Raw genomic sequence first — 20,214 nt, forward strand, 5'->3', positions numbered from 1 at the left:
GAAACGTACGTCACGGGAGGACCTTGCCTGGCCGGTTCCCCCTCATCCGGTTCATGTCAGAGCTCCTTGGTCAATATTTTTCATTCTCAAAAGCTTTTTTTTTTATCGAACGTGGCAGGGGGGTGTTGTAATGTTCCTCGAGCCGTCGTCTTCGAGAAGCACTTCATTGTGATGAATTCAGCAGCCCCGTGCAGCTCTGCGAGGCCTTTCTTTTTGGAGGGGAAGGTTGTTTCTCTTTGTAAAATTGCTGCTGAACGCTCTTGTCACCCGCCGTTGCTACCGCTCTCGTCACCCGTCGCGCGTCCCGTGTCGTCGGCCTCGTTGGGTCTGTGCGGTTCTTTCGTGCGTCATTTCGAGGCTCTGAGCAGGCTGGTCCCTGCGCCTGCTACCCTGCCAGTAAGTGTCTGATGCCTTTCTCCCCACCAGCACCACTGGGGGGGGGGGGGGGGGTTCGATGACATCACACTGCTGCCACAGGAAACTAGAAGTGTCCCACAAAGTCACTGGAGTGTTTTTTTCTGCTAGTGGAAATCTCTCCCTTGACCTCACTACACCAGGGTGACGTCACATGACGGTATCACGCTCTCGTGACGTTCGATTCAGACCCCCGCACCCACCCCTGTCGGTGGCCTGAGCCACCTGCGACCGCGACTATGACTGCAGTGCTGTAGCCCCGCCTCCTGGCCAATCAGGACGCGGAGGCTGGCGGGGGGCGGGGCTAGGTGGCCGGGACAACGCGCGGGGAGCGCGCGGCGCGAGACCCGCCGTTGGCGCGAGCTGAGGAGGGGCGCGCCGGGCCGGCCGGGTGAGTGGGAATGGGCGCGCTCCACCCCCTCCGCCCCCGCCGAATGGTTTGTCCCCGCTCCGCCTCTGCGATGCTATGAATGGGGCCGGGAGAGACCACTTCCTCGGCGGGGGGGTTGGAGAAAGAGAGACCATTCACTGCCGGGGGCAGCGGGAGAGACCACTCCCTTTGCGGGGGGGGAGGGCGGGATTGTCCTCAACTTCACCCCGCCCAACGGCTTCTAACGGCCGTGACCTCCCTTCGCGGGGGCGGGGGCCACCCCTCCCCCACCCTGTGGTGCCCGCGCACCTCCCCCCCTCATGGTACACCCCCCTCCCCATGGCACATGAACACGCCTCATGGCCCCACACGCACGTGTGCACACACACCTCACGTTCACCCACACGCCTCTCTTGGCCACACACGTGCACACACTTCGTGGTCACACGCACACACCTCATGGTCACACACATGCACGCACCTGGCTGTGCACATGTATGCACACACACCTACCTCATGGCCACACCCCCCTCATGGTCACCCACACACCTCTCTTGGTCACACAAATACACTTCGTGGCCGCGCGCACACATGCATGCACACACCTCATGGTCACACACATGCACGCACCTCATAGCTGCGCACACGCATGCACACGCACCTTATGGTTGCCCCTCCCACCTCATGGCCACACCCCCCCCATGGCCACACATACACCCCCTCATGGTCTCACACACGCACGCACCTCCTGGCTGTGCGCGTGCGCGCGCACACACACACACACACATCTCATGGCCACACCCCCCTGACCCCCCCAGCCCCTCCCCCCAGCGCAGGGGAGCTGGGCTCCGCTGGGTGCAGCCCCCTCCTAGACAGGCGTGGCAGGCTGTAGGAGGGCGGGGGAGGGCACAGAGCAGGGTGGCCAGGTCGATGAGCTGGGGTGCTTATCTTGCCGGGGTGACCTGACCCCGGGTGATTTCCTGCCCCCTCGGCAGGGCTGGACCCGATGCTCTCGCCAGGTCCCTTGCAGGCCCGGTGGGCGCGTGCTCGCACAGGAGTAGCGCGCTCCCCCCGATAGAGGGGGCTGCCGGGCCTGCATCGGCCGATTCCTTGGGATGACAGCGCGATCAGCGGGACAGGAACGAGGGTCCGCGTAACACGGGGGACCGGGCGAGCTGGGCCTGCGGTCTGCCGTAGTAAATGGCAGTGCTTATGTTGTGTAACGAGCGCCTGGCGAATCGGGCAGGCAGGGCGCGAAGGCACCGCAGGGAGGAAGTGAACTGTGAAGTGCCTGTTTCTTGTAAATCATGTGTCTGTTGAGGCCTGTCATTATGACTTAAGTGATTTTTGTTTTTCCTGTTCCTTCAAAGGCAATGCAAGTTTCAAAGACAATCTTAAGTGAATTTGGGCTTGTTACCAAAACCATGACAAATGGTTGCAGCTTTCTCCCATTCTTCTGTGACTAACATTAGGCTTTTTTTTTAATTGGCTTTCAGTTTCCTCACCCCCCCCCACCCTTTTCTTCCTGCCTCCCTTGTACCCGGGTGGAAGTCGTGCAGGGCTCTGTTCATGGAAAGGGCAAATTACAGTCTACCCAACTCGTGGATCTTCCCAAAGCAGGGATAGGAGCCTCCTACATCAACCCCTGAATGGGCGGAGAACCGGGCACCTACAGAGAGAGCCGGGGCTCGGCCGGACAATCCAAGAAGGCTCCTGTGGAGCCTCCCGGTGATATTCCTCCAGGATCCCATGCTCTTAATAACTGGTAACTCCTGCATCATCTGATCTTTTTTTTGCTTTAAAATGCAGTTGCCCTGAACCTCACTCGTTTCTCTTTGGCACGGGGAGGATGTGAGCATTGCGTGCACGCCGGTCGCCTGTGGCACCCCGTAGGGGTGGGGAACGTGCTTGACGAGGCTGCTCCACCTTGCAGTAGTTGGCAACTGTCCCCTCTGGCTCGTGTGCCAGCCGCAGATACAGAGTGTGCATTGCAGCCCTGTGCAACGCCCTCGAGCCAAAACCTGCAAAGCAGGAGAAGGCAGTCTTGTCTAGCTCCCAGTAGCGGTTTTTCCACGCTACAGCAGTCTTCAAGGAGGGACTTGGGTGTTTTTTACTCTTTGTCCTGTTGTAACTATGCACATTTTTCAGTTTAGGCTGGAGAAGCTCCCGAAAATATTGCTTGTAACCCCTGTGACTATGTCGACATAATGCGATTGGCAATTTGGTGCCTAATGTTAGGTACCATTGGATCCGAGCCTGGAATATGTTCTGCTAGCTTGATCCTGCGGGTCCTGCCGTTTGATGCTAGTTTGGAGCTCTGTTTGAGTGATAACTGCTGGTCATATTGAAGTGATAACGTTGTTATCCTAGGGAACAGAACAACCCTTCAAAGCTAATTTCTGTGTCACCCAAAGTAGATATCAGGGCCAGGTTCTTGCAACCTCTTATACAGAGCTGTCTCCCTCCTCCTGCTCCAGAAACTCCAACCAGGGTAGACTTCTCAAGGGAAAAAAAAAGCATAATACTGAAACTCAAGGCTTCAAAAATACTAACCGCTGAAAAAGAGCGATCTTTTTTTTTTACTTGTCAAGAAAAATAGCAGGACATCCATTTTGCAGAATTTCAGTTTTCATTTAAAAAAACCGAAATATCTTTTCCCTTATAGCTGTAAAGATAATCTGAATGCGTGCTAGTGCTGTACACTTGTGTTCCTTTCTAGTGCCTGGCCAGCATATTAATATATTTAAATGGTAAGAGCACAAATTATGACGAGTTTCTGCCACTCCACTTCTCGCGCTGCACTTCGTATTCTTGATGAAATGAACAGTCTGAGGACTAGAGATGCTGTACAGGAGTGCAGCTGGTGTTTTTATTGGCATTAGTGTTCAGATGAAAGCTTTATCCTATTCCCTTGAAATCTTAATTTTCTGTCGAACATAAATCTAGTGCAAACACATCCAATTTAGCCTTGGGCAATTTATACCAGGGCTTTCTGGGGCCAAGCACCTGCTATGCAGGAAATAACTACAGAAGAGAATTCCTTTCCTGGTTGTTGAACTCTTTGTTATAGCTTTAATCTCTTATTTGCTACAAATCAGACTCTTAAGGCCCCTTTATCTTACCTTTTAAAGGTCTCTAACAATCTGTTACTGTTCAAACTGAGCCTGAGGAAAGCAATCTGTTCACTTGAATATATTTTTATCTTGCAAGCAAGCCACAGGTGCTCAGATTGCCCTATCAGCGCACAGTTCATGACTGGATCCACGGAAAAAGTTAGTAGCTGATATTTAATCTGATTTGTGAAGCGCCTGTTAGTTGTGGTGCTCTTACGTAACGCGATTGCTGGGAGAGAGAAATTACAGACCCCAGAATTTTTTTGCTGTCCAGTCCTGAATTTCTGCTTTCCATTTGAACACAGATGTTTGCTTTTTATTAACTCTCTGCACTGTTCTCAATTATTTTAAAACCTGCTTTTTGGGTGGGTTTTTTATTTATTTATTTTTAACTTTGGAAGTATTTATGTTGTATACACCCCTTTGGTAAGAGATCTTGTGACGGGTCTACAGAATTCTTTACCTATCATGTAGCAAAGAGATTTTAAAATAAACGCGGTGCTGTGATGTCCCTGGCTGCTGCTGATCACACACCCCCTTTGTGCTTACATCAGAGCCAACTCCTACTCCCAGCAGCATTTTGATTCGTCTAGCTGAGAGGCCGTGTCCTATAAATCCCCAACCCTCTCTCGCTGGTTTTGCTAAGTCACTAGCAGAAGCAGAGGGAGAGGTAAGTGCCGATGCGATAACATTCATAGAAGTGTTGCATCATCTTTATCTGAACGTGCTTTGCCTATGCATTTGTTAAAAACTAATGAGCATATTTGGGGAAGGAACCCTGGCTTTATTTGATTAGGAAAGTAAAGGGATTTTTATTATTATTCCTTTTATTTTCCTTTCACAAACCAAAAAAAAAAAAAAAAAAAAAAAGGTTGGATTAGAAATTGGCCAGAGAATATGGATGGTAACCAATTTTTGCTTTTCAAAACTAGAAGGGAATATTGGAGGGGCAGGGGAGAGAGTGAATAAAGATAAGACCAAAGAAAGTTGGTTATATTAGGCTAAATTTTTAGAGGTTTCGTTTATTTTAATTAGTTAAAATAATGAGAGAGACTAGAACACAGCAGAAGTTAATTGTTTTTTTCTGGCAGTACAGTCACTGCAACCCTTCCATATTAGGGTTTCATCTTGTGCTCATTTTTTTTAAGTAATGCTGCTAATTTATATAGGAGCTTTGTTATTTGTAATTTGCAGCACTTTGGTGTGGGGGTGGTATAGCATTTGATTAAAAGAGGAAGATGTGTACTTTGTAAAACAGGCTTTATTTTGCTTAGGGCCATCTATTACCTCTACCCTCTTTTGAGCTAAGGATTTTTCATGTCCCAGATCACATTTGATACAGGCTAAATCAACTTATTGTGTTAATAGCCATCAGAAAACTGCTCGTCTCTTGGTTGCAAGAGAATTAAGAAAAAAAAAATGAACAGGCAGTGACCCACTTTGTTTCAGCACAGCAATTTTAGTAGACTAGGCAACTCCAGTAACTTGAAGCAGGTGCTTCAAGCTTCGCACCAGAAACCCACAGACAGGACATTGGTCAGAGTGTGTCTTTACATTGAATCTGAAACTAGTACTTTCACAGACATAATAATGTCATTTAGCGGCGGTGGCTTTGATTTTGACTGAGCGCTCCAGGAGAGGGGTGCAAAGACTAGAGCAATGGGGTCCCTCTGTTCAGGGCAGGGTGCTGAGGGTAGACAAAACTTTAATGTCTCTAGTCCACAGTCAAGGAGCACGATCCCTCTACTGGATTTATAGCTGGCACCTACAGTAGAGCTTTTTGCCAGTTTTAGGGGAGTTGGAGACCTCTAATGTAAGTTCGTGAGTAGTGACCAGGCAAGTGGAAGGGAAAGAGTGGTGCACCTCAAAATATGCTTCTTCGTCAGTAACCCTTCCATTTTAATGATAACAGTACTCTCCTCTAGTAAATGTGCTTTAGTAACTTAACCATTGGTGAGAACAGAGCAGTTTTTGTTTAATCATAAGGCTTGTGGGTTAGCAAGAAAGGTTCATCTGCATTTAAATTGGAAATAGTAACAGATCAAAAGGTCTCTTGTTTCAGCATTGCGTGGAATGGAAAGGATCACTAGTTGTTACTTGCTTCTTGGGATCTCCCAGCTTAGTTGGTGCTAGAAACTACTTAGAGTAGTTGGTGCTATTTGAATTTCCTGCTTTTTTTTCATCTTCTGCCACGCAAGCAGCAAGAGCTTGTATTGGGGCATACTCAATAATGCCTGGGAAATCAAGTGATTACTTTATTTTTGACTCGTCATCCTGTTTGAGGGGGGAGAGTTGGGCATGTGTGGAGAGAAGGGAGAGGGCTTTAGTGACTGACCCTACACAGTCTCAGAAAAGTAATGGATGCAGGCTCATATTTCCCCTCCTCCCACTGGGACAGAAAGAAAGCCACAGGCATGCAAAAATGGCTCTGTCTTCCCATGGGCTACGTGCAGCATGTACAGTTTTCACCACAAAACAGTATTTGTTGCAAAGCAATTAGAGTAACTTTGTAGATAGGTGCTCTATAAATAAATGAATATATCTCTTTTTGTGTTTTCTTTTCTGGTTCTGTTCATCCTGTAAATACAACAGGTGTTTAGGGACAGCAGTTTTCATCACAGAGATTTCCTGCAGTACTCAGGGATTTAACTGAATTCTGTTGATGCAATGATAAGAAAAACTAGACCATGAGGAACATTTCTGACAACTTGACCTAAAATAGTTCCTCACTTCAACTCATGGACTGATGATTTCCAGTGCAGCATTTGAATTCAGATCTTAAGCCTCCACTGACACTTGAAAAGGCGATTTCTGTCGCCCCTATCCAGTGTAATTAGGGTTGAAAGTTGAAGTGACACCACGCTGTGTTTTCGCTGTCTGCTATGCTAGACTGTTTGTGGGTACTTGAGGCCACTCTTCTGAATACGTTGCTTCTATTCATGGTGTTTAATGTGCTGTGTAGCAGTTGTGGCTGTAGCTCAGAAGTCCAGACAGCACTAGGGTTGTACAAAACTTTCCTGAAACACAGACAGTTACACAGAACAGCATTTAACGTGGTGCTGAGGGATGAGGTTGGCCTGGTTGAGTAATTTGTGACTCATGTTTTCTTTCTTCTTGCAGGATATTTGAAAGAACAAGATGACAGTCATCAGGAATTTGAGCAGAGCCATCGGCCAGGTGCTGCAGAGCCCTGGTTGTGGATGTCAGACTTCCTTTGTCCCCGTTAGATGTATTGGTGTGTCACCACGCCAGGTGACTTCTGATGCCAGCTTTCATTCAGTATCTTTTTCAGAAACTGATCACCCTCGGGTGCTAATTACAGGTTAGTCTTCATATAATTACTTCATTCCCCTTTTCTACAGTTGGCTATTTTTTTTCATGGGGCCTGATCCCAAGAGAATACAGAGCACCCACAGATCTCTTTAAAATACGTGGGTAATTTCAGTGTTCAGCTCCAAGTTCATTGGTGTTGGTGCATGGATAGGATCAATGCCATATTGTGGTCACTTTGATCTGTTCATTTCAGAGAGCCAGTAGAAGTACAAATAGGGAGTTTTCCCCTTAAAATATCATATTACATTTTTTAGGTCTGTGATATGCACCCAGTTTGACTCCCTTATCAGTGGGGTACAAATGTATTCAAGTTTTGAACAAAGTTAAATATTTTGGTATTGGAAAAAAAGCAGTGACTTCGTTTTTTGTTTTTAAAGTCTCTCTTCTATTTTCAGGAGGTCTGGGGCAGCTTGGAGTGGGGCTTGCCAAACTGTTGAGGTATGTTATGATGTTGTAACTCAGTAAAAGTATTAAAAAACTCTTTTTTGGGAGTGACTAGTTATTTTGGGTGTCTTAAGATGGGCACCCAAATGGCTCAGTTCAGTGAAAACAGCCAGGTTGACCTAACTTTTGTTTGTACTTTGGCTCTGATCCTGCAGATATGCGTAATGTTATGCAAAAGTACCCCCTGAGCTCCAAAAAATGCATGTAATGAGAGAGTAGACATTAAACCTATCTTCAGGCTTCAGCTTGCAGTCAGTTTTCCTTTCTGTTTTGAATGCAGGAGCACAGTACTCCAGGGGAATGTCTAGTTTGCAAATGTTTTTTGATAGAAGTTACTTTCATGAGCTTCTTTGATATTACCCCTTCTTAAAAAATCATTTGGGGCTGGTAAACCTCCCACCAACTCCTTAAATACCTAAATGTTTGTGCTTTGCAATAATAAATGGATTCTGCTGAAAAGAATTTTAGTGACAGTAACTTAGGGTAAAGTGCTGTGGTGAACTATTATTAAGGTTATATTACAGTCCAGTTTAACAGGAATATTAAGTTTTTCGTTATCAACTGAAATGACAAAAATCCCAATGTAGTATATACAGTTTGACACAAGTCAATCGATGCAACAAGAGTAGTAAGTCTAAAAATAATTGCTGGTATTTTATTTTCCCACTGGAGGATCTTGCTTTCCATTACACTACTTCATGAGAAATCTAAAGCATTGTGATGTGTGTTTTATCCATATTGTTGCTTGTCTTGTACTGGTTCCTAGAGCATGAGTTATATGCAGACAGCTAAACTTCCCCCTAGACAAACACTTTCTTGGCAAGTGAGTGCCATGCTGATCCTACCAAATCTCATAGCAACTCTGTTAAGGTGCCATTCACTTCTGGGGATGGAGGGAGATTTTCATGTCAGCAGATAGCTGAAAGCAGCATACACCCCAGCTTTATCAAGCTTGCTTTCAACCACAACTATGTGCTAATAAACTCAGTAGGGTTAAGGCAGAGAAGCTTTCCACCTGCATGGAATATGATAGTCTCAGTGGGCTAATCTGTTGATAGAAAAGCAGATGAAGCCATAGTTACAGTTTTGAACTAAAGTTGAAGCTTGAGAGAGCTGGGTATGATGTACTTTCTGGTGTCTGCCAAATCAATAATCAGAAATTTTAAGCAGTATTGGAATATCATTGATATTATAAGCTATGAGAGGGTGGAAAGGATGATACTCATCTTTCCCATTAACGCTTTATTTCCATTCTACTCCTGTTTTGGGTAGTGTCCTGCTGCAACCTTTAACTGCAGCTAACCATACTCTTGGCTAATTTGCCGAGAAGAGAGAAACTTGGGTAGCAAATTGGGTTTTAAGAGGCCAGACCGTCTAGTACAAGCATTGATGTTCATACAATTTATACTGCTTTCATACAATTTATATGACTTAAATGACCACTTGGCAGATTTTTCTCCTGTGAAGTGTAGCAGTACAGTGACTGATGAATTGTCCTGAAGAGTACAGACTGACTGTACCATTTGGCTTTCTATGCAGGAAACGTTTTGGAAAGAACAACGTGATCCTTTCTGACATAAGAAAGCCTGCGGATAATGTTTTTTATAGTGGTAAGTGAATGGGTTAGCACATAGAAAAGTTTTCTCATTGTATCTGACATGACAGTCTGCAGCAAGGTATATCCAGTGTTTACCCTGCATAGAGTACTTACATTACACAAACAGTATTTTAGATTACTTGGAAATTCTGGGTGCTTATTGCCAATTTATTTAAAATCCTGCAGGAAATAGGTTTCTTTTCAGGATTTTTCCCTATTGAATGTGCCCATTAATGTGTCTTACTGTCTCCTTCCTTGTCAGTTTTTGCTGATCAGAATAAATCCTAGTTAAATTGGCTCTGACTCTTCCAGCTGGTGTTCAGTTGTGTGTGCTGTTGCCATAAGTGTTGCCACATCATTATTCTTTTGGGGAAAAAGTCTGGAAAGCTAAACTCGCATTATGTTTTTCTGTAGTAAAATAGCTCCCCTATTTCATGTAGTAGTAGTATTGATTTGGATTTTGGGTACTCTCTTTTCCTTCCCTTCTACAGTTAATGATATGTTAACAAGAAGAAGCCTAGAAGCATCTGAGTAATACTGCGTTAGCTAGTATCTGTCCTCCCATGAGTGACTTGATAAGAATATCTCTGAGAGAGCAGCTCTCCCGGTAATGGCCTGTCGTCTTCAGAGGAATGGCTAGTGATACGGCGTTAGTCTTTTCTGACCTTAAGATACTAAATTGCATGAAGTCTGTTCATATGCTCTCATGTATTTAAACAAGCAATGCAGTCACAACAGGGATGTTACGCGACTGCAAATGGGAGTGGAAACTGCCATGAGACAACCCTGCTAGGAAGTGGCTCACACTGAAAAAGTGGGCAGAGGCTGTGGGCTTTGTTGATCTTGCGCTGTGTGCTGCACAAACGTTGATCGGAGTTAGTGCTAGCTCGGAGCTTGGCGCAGTCGCACGCTTAGTCTAGAAACCTCCTCTGACTGTCCCCCCACCTGCACAGCTGTGACTAGCCTCTAGAGGCCTGGGGCATTTATACACGTACGTTTGTCTGCTCTGACACATCGGAGCAGACTCAATTAATTGAGTCTGCTCTGCTCACAAGATGTTGCACCCAGCAGTGCGTCGCATGCATTTCTATAAATGGCGAAATGTGCATGAGTGCTGAGAAAATGGCTGGTGTCTATCCCTGCTGTACAGGGGGGGCTGTGAGAGATCCTAGGATACTGGAGGACTTCCACTTGGGTGGCTCATCTGTCGGGACTGGCCACATTTTAATGAAACAGGAGATGGATAGTGTGGATCAGAGATAATCCTGCCCTGGAATGACATAACTTTAAGCTGCATAAGGAGCACTTAAAACCACTTTATGCTGTTAAGGTGCAGAGAGTCCAGGGATAAAGAGCTCTAGGAGTCACCCAAAATTACTGTAACAAGGCCCTGTGATAACATGCCTTAGAGAGGATGGGCCCTCTAGTGGTTGCTGCCTCTAGAAGATATGAATTGTGCTGGTAAACCTAAGTATGAAAGATAGCCCAGAATAAAGACATGGGCCTGCAATATGTTTGAACCTTCTGCTTGTTTTTTTTTTTACTTCCTCTATTTTTGTCCCAAAATGTCTTCATTTTAGCAGCCAGTTTTTTATTTGATTCCTCTCTTTTTTTAAAAATTTTTTTAGGCCCGTTTATCTACTCAGACATCTTGGACTACAAGAATCTTCGTGAGATCGTGGTGAACAATCGAATTACTTGGCTGATTCATTATAGTGCTTTGCTCAGTGCTGTTGGAGAAGCGAATGTTCCTTTGGCCAGAGCTGTAAATATCACTGGTAGGTGATTTCAGCCCTGTTTAACTCGCCTTTCAATGTAAGACCTTCTGCAAAGGCTAGAGGAGACTTGGTTTAGATTCTAATAGGTTCCCTTTTGTTGTTCCAGGTTTACATAACATTCTTGATATTGCAGCTGAGCACAGCTTACGACTCTTTGTCCCTAGCACAATTGGAGCCTTTGGGCCTACTTCACCTCGAAACCCAACTCCTGACCTCTGCATTCAGAGACCGAGGACGATCTATGGAGTCTCCAAAGTTCATGCTGAGCTCATGGGAGAAGTAAGAATCTCATTATGGAGTGTTCATTGTCAACAGTAGGCAACTTGCTGCAGTGTTCTTTCCCCTTCCTGCCTTTTATTTCTACAGAGCTTTTTTCTTTTAATGGTATGAGTCAGCTGTTAAAGCCTTATGGGAGGGAGACGCTTGTAAATTCTGTAAAAGGATTTCCTCTTAAAATCTATAGAAGGAAGGAGAACTAAATTGGATGTGGCAGACTTGGAGTTTTGAATGTAGTCTCTGACTTTCCCAGTTGCACAGAATCAGGGACAAGGTGTCTTAGGTCTCTGGACTATATTTGCACAGTATAGGGTGATTTGGAAGAGCTAGGGGCGTAAATACCTGTGAAAACTTCCTACCATGGATTTTTCTCCATAGTTCCAAGGATTGGGGTGGGCAAAATTTAAAATGAATGTTTTGAATTTAAATCAGAATTTATTTAACGTGTCTTTTACTTTTTTAAAAATTTATTTATTCCAAATTGAAAATTACTTAGTTGCTTATTTTTTACTTTTGCTAAGTTGGTTATTTGTTTTCATTTCCCAGTGGCTTGTAGACAGTCATATTTTATGCAGACATTTCATATAGTAGATAAAACTGTCATTTATGCAGAAAAGCACAAGTGCACCGACCTCATTAATGTACAAATTTTAAAAACAACAAACTCATAGTGCGGGTGATCTGCTTAACAGTCTTCTATTTGTTTGCAGTTGAAATCCCTGAATAATAGCATCTTCTGCCTATACTGAGTTTTCTTAGGAAATGAGAACTGAAGTGCTTCAACAAGGCTATAATACTGTCAGAATTTGACTTGAAGCCAATGGAATTTGTACTTTAAAAATCCCCACTTTTTGAGGCCCTAAATATGGGTTGAGTAGCTGAACTTGTTGCCACTAAGTTAATTTTGTTCCGAAATCTTAAAGATGTCATGCTACTAAGAGAAGTTTCAGTAAAAATAGAACTTTAGGTTGTGATGCTATAGTCACTTAGACATATACTTAAAGTTAAGTATATGAGTAGTCCCTTTGAAGTTGATTGGAGTACTTCTCACTTTAAATATTTAATCTCTTGGCTACAGCAGCATTGTAAAGTTTAAAATATCATATCAGTAATAGCACTTCAAAAAATAAAATTCATACTTTTACAATGTTATATTAGTCTAACAATGCCCCAAATTGATTTAAACATTTTAAAAATCAAGAAACTTTGCTATAAATCACTCCATTCCAGAGGATTCCTTGACCCTGAGTAATTGATCTGATTTAGTGTTCAAAAGCTGTTGTGTTAGACAAGTATGTGGCTAGAATATAGATCTTCTTGTTTGTAATACGTTCATTCTTGAACGCTAGACCTGTTCAGTTCCAATTGGAGGAATGCATTTGGCACCAGTGGTCAGAGTCCAGTGTATTTTGGGTGTGGTGGGGACTGGAAAACATGCAGCACTTCTGGTGTCTGGATGGCAGACCCAGCAACTCCATCCTACCTCAATAGGACATGGGACCATTTGAGGGTAGCTGTTGGCATGTGCCAGTATTGCATTCTCTGATTTTTTGGGGGGCTCAGCTTATCCTGTGTGTCCTCCCAATAGAAGTTACAATGTTTTACATCCAGGAAGACTTCTTTCCTTTCTCTTGGGGAGAAATGAGACTGGTGGGGGCAGAGGAGTACACACAGAGTGTGAGGCAGAGACAGGAATTGAAGACCATGGCATAGAAGGAAAAGTGAGAAGGAAGGACATATACAGTCATTGGCATTATGTGGTTGAAAGCACAGGGAGAATGAGAGCACACAAAGCTCTTGTAGGAAAAATGGTGAGCCCTTGAGTCAGGTGAAGGGGGAAATGGAAACACTGTGCTCTGGCATGAGGCATAGGTAACAGAGGACTTGCAGAATCCAAGGGAGAAAGAACGGATTGCAGAGTGAATGGGGAGCACAGCTCTTTAACATGCCAAGGGCTCTATCTGAGATTCTCCCAAGCTGCAGGGGAAAAATGAAACTGAATCCCTTGACATGGGGAAACTAATGCTAGGAGCAGCACACAGAGCCTATGGTGTGAATGAAGGTCCAGGAGAGAGGAAGTTCCTGAAACAGTATGGGAGAGAAGGGGTGCAGGGAGTCTCTGGTGTGTACAGTGAGCTTGTCTTACAGTAACAAGCAATATACAGCCTTTGAGCTTTTATCTAAAGCCTTGCTTCTCTGCTTCATCCACAGTACTACCATTACCGGTATGGCCTGGACTTCCGGTGTCTGAGATATCCAGGAATTATATCTGCTGATTCCCAGCCTGGTGGGGGAACCACTGGTAAGATTTGTTTCCACACCTCAGTTTTACCAGCAAGAAGCTCACTACATACTTTGAATAGTAAAGATAAGAGGGACATTAGCATGCATTTGTTCTTCTTTCCAGAAAGCATCAACTAGCTGTTCACTTCATAGAAATGAATATAGTGGCCCTGTGAGAGAGGTGCAGATGTAGGCAACAAAGGTGCCCATGTACAAGCATTATTTCAATGCCAAATTGCAGTGGTTCTATATATGCAGTGTGTCTGTCCCTATCTAGGGTAGGTCATACTTGCAAAATTTCTCCTGGAAGTGATTCACTGACACTTCTGTAGTTTGCATCTGTTTAAAGAGAACAGTCTCATGGGGAAAGAGGAACTCGGGAAACTCCAGGGTTGTGTAAACTGAAATGTTCCTTCTAGACAGCTCCTCAAATGCAGCTGAAAAGACTCAAATTCTCCTTCTGCTGAAGCTAACAAGGTCTGCTGGAACCTGGATAGCTAATGGGGATATGAATTGGAGTATGGTTCTTTTTCCTGCTTCAGAGCCAGCACATGTAATAAATAAGCAAAAGTCATTGTCTGCAGGGCTTTGGGCCTCTGATGCAAGTTGGTATCTGTCTGCCTCTAATCTCTGCTGCTATGCATCATAATATGCATCAGCTGTTTGTTGCACACCACCACAGAGATGGCTGTACCTCTGTGACTCGAAAAGACACAGTCCAGAAGCCTGGTCAGGGACCAAGGCTCTAATGTGCAAGGCACTGTACAAAAACAGACCAAAGGAGCTGGGGTGTTATAATGGGCTGCAAGTTGAATATGAATCAAGAGTGTGCCTTCTAAAACTTCTAGTATGCTAGGTTGTAATAATAGGACTGTTGCCTGCAAGTCAAGGGGAGTGATGACTCCACTTAATCAAGACTTGCTCAGGCCTCAGCTGGAGCTCTGTGTCCAGTTTTGGGTACTGCACATCAAGATAGATGTAAACAAATTGGAACAAATCCATCAGAGAGCAACAAAAATGGCTAGAGGTCTAGAAAATATGACTGTCAGGAAAAGTTGGAAGATGTGAGATTTAGTCTGGAGAAGAAGACTGAGGGAGGATTTGGCAACAGTTGTCAGATACCTGAAGGATTGTTAAGAAGACGATGATCAGCTAGTCCAGAGGCAGCCAATCTGCATCATGGGTGTCACAAATGGCATGAACAGCCTCTGTGTGTAGTGTGTGGCAGGTCAGGAAAGGCACAGGTAGCACAGCTGTAGATAGGGAAGGGTGGCACTCAGAGAGGATGCAGAGCTAATTTGTGGCATGCATCCAAAAAGTTAGTGCCTCCCAGCTTAGCCTTTGTGATCCCAGGGGACAAGACAAAATCTTAAATTATAGCCAGAGAAATTTAGTTTGGACATTAGGGCGAATTTTCTTATGGTGTGTGTAGTTAAGTATTGGAATGGTTCCATTCCAGAGAAATTGTGGAATCTCTATCCTTGGAAATTTTTAGAAGCAGGATAGACAAAATCTTGTCTAGAATGGTTTAAATGGAAAGTCCCGTCTTGAGTAGGGGAGTTGGACTATAGATGATCTCCTGAGATCCCTTTGGCCTTACGTTTCTATGGAGAAAAATGTATGCTCCCTTCCCCAAAGAGGTTACATACAATCCAGAGCTGGAGATGGAAAGCAAAGAGAGAACAAGGCAACCTTATTTTTCTTGTCTTCCAGACTACGCAGTCCAGGTTTTCCATGATGCCATAAAAACTGGCAAATTCCAGTGCAACCTGAAACCAGACACACGCCTCCCAATGATGTACATTGACGACTGCCTGAAGGCTACATTGGAGGTCATGGAAGCTCCTGCAGAGCTACTGACCATGAGGACCTACAACATCAATGCCATGAGCTTCACTCCTGAGGAGCTGGTGCAGGAGGTCCAGAAACATGTTCCTGAGTTCGAGGTGACCTACAATGTGGATCCAGTCAGACAAGCCATTGGTTAGTATCTGCTTTTTTGTTCCACTTCAGGGATGCGTGTCATACTAATCTGAGCAAAGAAAGGGGAAAGCCTTAAATTACTGAATGTGGGGAAAGAACCATATTTCCCTCCTCCTTTCCTATACGTGGTTGTCTTAGATATTTATAGATGTCTGATTGCACCTAGAAACGTTGCTGTGGGAGTATGACTCTTGCCATTTCAAACACTGTTCTGGTTACTTGTATGACCACTGATGAGGAACTCGTTTTTTTGAAGCTTACAAAAATCTTTGCATTATATCTTACGCTTCTCTCTTTTCTTTTCTTCCTTTGTAGCTGACAGTTGGCCAATGAACTTTGATGACAACAATGCCCGGAAGGACTGGGGATGGAAGCATGATTATGATCTTCCTGAATTGGTGACCACGATGTTTAATTTCCTTGGCTCTGAGTCAAGGATTGCCCAAGCTAATTGACAAACATTGGACAAACATTGATTTCCAGTCCCCAGCAAAGGACCAGGGAGAAACTGTTCAGCTGTTCAAACTTTAGTTTAGAGTTCCAAGTCTCATAGCATGTAAATTGCAAACTTTCTACAAGTAGCAATAGAACTGGGATTGACGTACTGTAGATGGATTTACTGTCTTGAGTAGAGGGTACCAGACAGACAAAACAGTACCAGGTTATTCAGGTAAACTTACAACACCGGTGAACATGAAGCGTGTGTAGGTAAGGTTCTTGGATTTTAGCATTTTAGAAACAGGGGGGAAAAAAGCATCTCCTGTAGGGCTGAGATTATCAAATCATTCCTATTGCCTGAATTTCCTTCTGAAAACAACAAGAGGCAGCACTGTAAAACCTTGTGTTTTAGGCATACACTGCAGAGTGAACAAATTGTACATTTTTCTTCATTTCCTTAGTGGAAGTGCCTAGTTAGAAATTTGTAGGAAGGTGCGTGTGTGCTTGTCCTCTCTCTTCTGCCGGTTAAGCAGCCAGAAGTGCCACTCCATATTCATACTTTGCAATGGCCATTATATTTTTTTTTTATAAAAAAAGAAAGTCTCTAATTAGCAGTTCCTTCTTTATAGACATAGTGCTATGTGTACCTGTATTTTTCTTCACACATGAGATTGAAATGTTTGTGGTATTATTCCTGTAATGCCCATAAATGTGAAGGGGAATAAGACTTGAATTCATTATGCTTTAAAAAACACAAGGTTTTCAAGACAAGCTTTTTATGTCCTTTGAAACTTGCTTCTGGCTTCAATTTTATTTTAAAGATGGATTTGGGATATTAACATCTATATTGTGTATGTGAGACTATCCTGTTTAAAGCAGTTGATGCCAGGCAACGAGATTGCCTTTAACTAGCACCACTTGTGGCCTGATACCAGTCAAATTTCCTATATCAGTGGATAGTAGCTTACTGTAGGAAGCACATTTTAAAGGTGGGCTGTTACATAGTCACTTGCACTGAAGCTGAGTTAGTCTTTAAAACACCTGTTCATTCACCTCACATTTTGTACGCTGTGTATGTGTGTATTTGTAGATTATTTATATGCAGGTACTGTTTTAATCCTCAGAGGAGGGGAATTCAGAGCTGAGACTGTACCAGCACTTATTTATTATTTCAGGGTTCAAGAAACGGAGCCAAAGCTAGCTTCTAGTTTGTTGTTTGAATCTGGCACTTCACACACAAAAAAAAAAAAAAAAGTTCCTTCAGTCACTGAATTAATGTGAAGGTTTGAATGGATGTTTAGACTTGAAAAAATAAAGTTATGACTAATGTCCAGCAACCATCTCTCTCTATGGCAGGGCAAGTTCACCAAATTTGCCACCGAATTCTAGCTGCAGTTGATAAGGGCTATCTTACTTCTTGACTCGCACACAGAGGAGATCTGGGAGTGACCAGTGAGTTTTAAGGCAGGCCCGTTTCCGAGTTTGTTACATGGGTCTTTCCTGCTGCCAAGGAGTCTCATTACTCATGCAAGGGAAATAAATGTACCTTTGAGCTTCGATTTTCCCCCTCCTTCCTTCTTAACTGAGGAAATGTTTGTGTTACCAAAGGACACTTTCCTTCTTCCTCCCCTTCCTTCCTGTTGCTTGTAATACTGAGATGACAGTCTGTGTAGAGCAGTAGTTGCAGCCATAATTCAGAGGCCATTTATTTACTGTTCCTTAAATGGGAATGCTCCACTGTTTTTACAGAAATAAGTCTAGTGCTCTTGTCTGTTAGTTTACTGGTTAAAAATCAAACTTATCTTTATTAAAGTGTACTTAACAGAAACATCCCCAAGGCTGCCATTGAGTCAGGTGGAATTTCCTGCCATGCCCATTCTTTGCCCTCCCAAGCTGGGTATTAGATCTGGTGGGTATACATGAAGTGGGGGTATGTCCTTTTGCCCCTTTCCCTAGTTCTAGGTCTTATTTTGTCTATCCATGGAAGGCAAAGAAGAGGCTCTCAGCAGGGGAAAAGTAAAACCTGCTTTACAAAAATGGCAGTCTTCCTAGATGCAAATCTGAGATATCTGCTGTTTATGGAAGTAGTGCATATAAGTGTATTTGGGGATTTCAGTTCATTTCAAATGAAAAAAATATACTTATTTTATGTTAGTGTTTCTGCTTTTAAAATCACAGGAATTTCCTTATAAGAAGCTTCAGTTATTTTTGGTCCTATTTTCAGTATAAAACATGGAGGTATCTATAGCTTTAAACCCTGTCTGGTAAAGATTTTACTGGGTAAACTTTCTGTGGACAATATTTTGTTACATTGCCGTACCCTATTCTGCAGTGTTACAGTCTTGTGTTCCCTCCAGATACGATAACTGACCAGATGGATTTTTCTTTGCAAGGGAGCTAATACTGTGAGAGGAAGATTTTTTTTTTCTCCTTAAAGTAACCTCAAATGCAGATTCTGTTATAAAACTGTTTTAAGAATTCATTGATAATTGTAGAATTTGTATGGGTTTGCATTTTGTATGTCTCTTATCCCTCCACTTAATGGCAAAAATATGCATTTCCAGGTATTTCTTTAAAATTATAATATATATATATATATATATATATAATCTAGGGATGTGTTCTTGTGCTGAAATCTTTTAAAAAGTGTTTACATTTCTGAAAAGACAGGGTTATATCTTTGGTCATTGCGCTGACTGCATTTGAACTACTTGATAACGTCTGGCCCAGTGGGTCAATAAAGTTGATCTTGGTCAAAGTACCAGTACCTTCAAAGAAAAGACTTATTATTAACATTACTGTTTTCCTCCCTGCCCAGATAAGAGGCTTCTTAGTAAAGTATCTTACCCTTTGTTTCAGAATGAATGGCTTTTTACACAATCTCAAGTGGCTTGTCCATTCCAGGTTTTCACCACCCAAACCATTCCAATGCACAGTCTTTGAAGAGCTGCTGATGCATCCAACCCCACTTCTGAGCTGCAGTTTAAGTTATAGTCTGTTCTACTCATAGAGAGAAATTCCGGTTCAGACTAAAAAACACGAATTGAAAAGAAAATGTACTCCTAGTTCAGGCAGAAGCTGTGCTTGGATGTGGAGTTATGAATGCAAGGGTAGATTATTGAATTGCAGGTGGGATTTGAGCCTGCCACATTCTGAAATACAGGTTTTATTTATTTATTTATTTTTTCCTATTGAACAACATTCTTTAACTTTGAGGTGGCCATATTCCTGCTTTTTTCTGTTTTAAATAAACTGTACTGTAGTATACAGCCATTTTAAGAAGATGGCAGCAATGACCAAGGAATACTATTGTATCCTTTCAAGAAGGTGGAAAAATGAATCTAGTTACTGTCCAAAGCCCAACGTTACACGCTAGACTGGTTATGCATACAGTTTCCCTTTCTCTGGCTCTCCACACTTTGAATGCTGTTGTTTTAATGTCCCCTGGATTAGAATTGTTTAACATAGTACAGAATTGTAATTGTTTTCTTGCCAGGAGGAAGATGAACTTTTAGGGGTAAGACTTCTGTCCTGATATTTGGATGTTGTAGCTGTTATGTTAACTGTTTGGAAAAAAGATTTTAAGAATATTTTTTCAAATGTTGCTAGGTCATGGATGATGCCTACTTTATTAAAGTCCTATGCAAGTATGTCTTGGTGTTTTTTCTTTTCGTCATAGTAGAGCTGAAGACCTTTTGGTATGTGTTTTAAAGCGACTGGGAAAAATCAGTTGAATCAGAATCCTACTGTTAGATGACCCTTGAAGTCCTTTGCAGGCCAACCCCCCCTGCACAGATGCAAGATTTTCTTTTTGTCTTTGGGATGGGTTAGATGCCTGCCCAGCCTCTTCTTGAAAACCTTCCAAGATGGAGATTCTACAACTGCGCTGGGCAGCTTGTTCCGTCGTCCCACAGTTCTTCATGTTAGGGAAATTTTCCCTGCAATCTAATCTAAATCTGCTTTGATGCACTTTTAAGCCATTGCTTTGTCATGCCTTGCGTGGCAAGGAAAAACAATTGTTCTCCCTCCTCTTTATAGCAGTCTTTAAAAGATTGCTATAAACTGATACCACAGCTCTATTCCTCCCTCCCTCCCTGCCATTTTCTCTTTCTCCAAGTGAAACGCGCCCAATTCTCTCAACCTTTCATTGCCTGTCTTGCATTCTTTTCCCTTTATCATTTTTGT

The 20,214-nt window shown here is 43.2% G+C and overlaps 1 protein-coding gene across 3 annotated transcripts; it reads left to right on the plus strand.

Annotated features, from left to right (window-relative positions):
• The first annotated feature begins 716 nt into the window (after window positions 1-716).
• On the plus strand, window positions 717-19,679 carry LOC102564662 (L-threonine 3-dehydrogenase, mitochondrial). Of its 3 annotated transcripts, none has more exons than XM_019496428.2 (9): window positions 717-805; window positions 7,018-7,219; window positions 7,626-7,668; window positions 9,214-9,284; window positions 10,900-11,049; window positions 11,156-11,328; window positions 13,537-13,627; window positions 15,322-15,591; window positions 15,907-19,679. In XM_019496428.2, the coding sequence occupies exons 2-9, from the start codon at window positions 7,036-7,038 to the stop codon at window positions 16,044-16,046; spliced, it is 1,122 nt and encodes a 373-aa protein (XP_019351973.1). In that variant the 5' UTR covers window positions 717-805; window positions 7,018-7,035; the 3' UTR covers window positions 16,047-19,679. The 3 variants fall into 3 exon arrangements, with proteins under 3 accessions (XP_019351973.1, XP_019351974.1, XP_006266807.1); XM_019496429.2 differs by lacking the exon at window positions 717-805 and adding an exon at window positions 2,299-2,549; XM_006266745.4 differs by lacking the exon at window positions 717-805 and adding an exon at window positions 4,526-4,567.
• The last annotated feature ends 535 nt before the right edge of the window (window positions 19,680-20,214 follow it).

This window comes from Alligator mississippiensis, chromosome 1 (assembly GCF_030867095.1).
Source record: "Alligator mississippiensis isolate rAllMis1 chromosome 1, rAllMis1, whole genome shotgun sequence".
NCBI lineage: Eukaryota > Metazoa > Chordata > Crocodylia > Alligatoridae > Alligator > Alligator mississippiensis.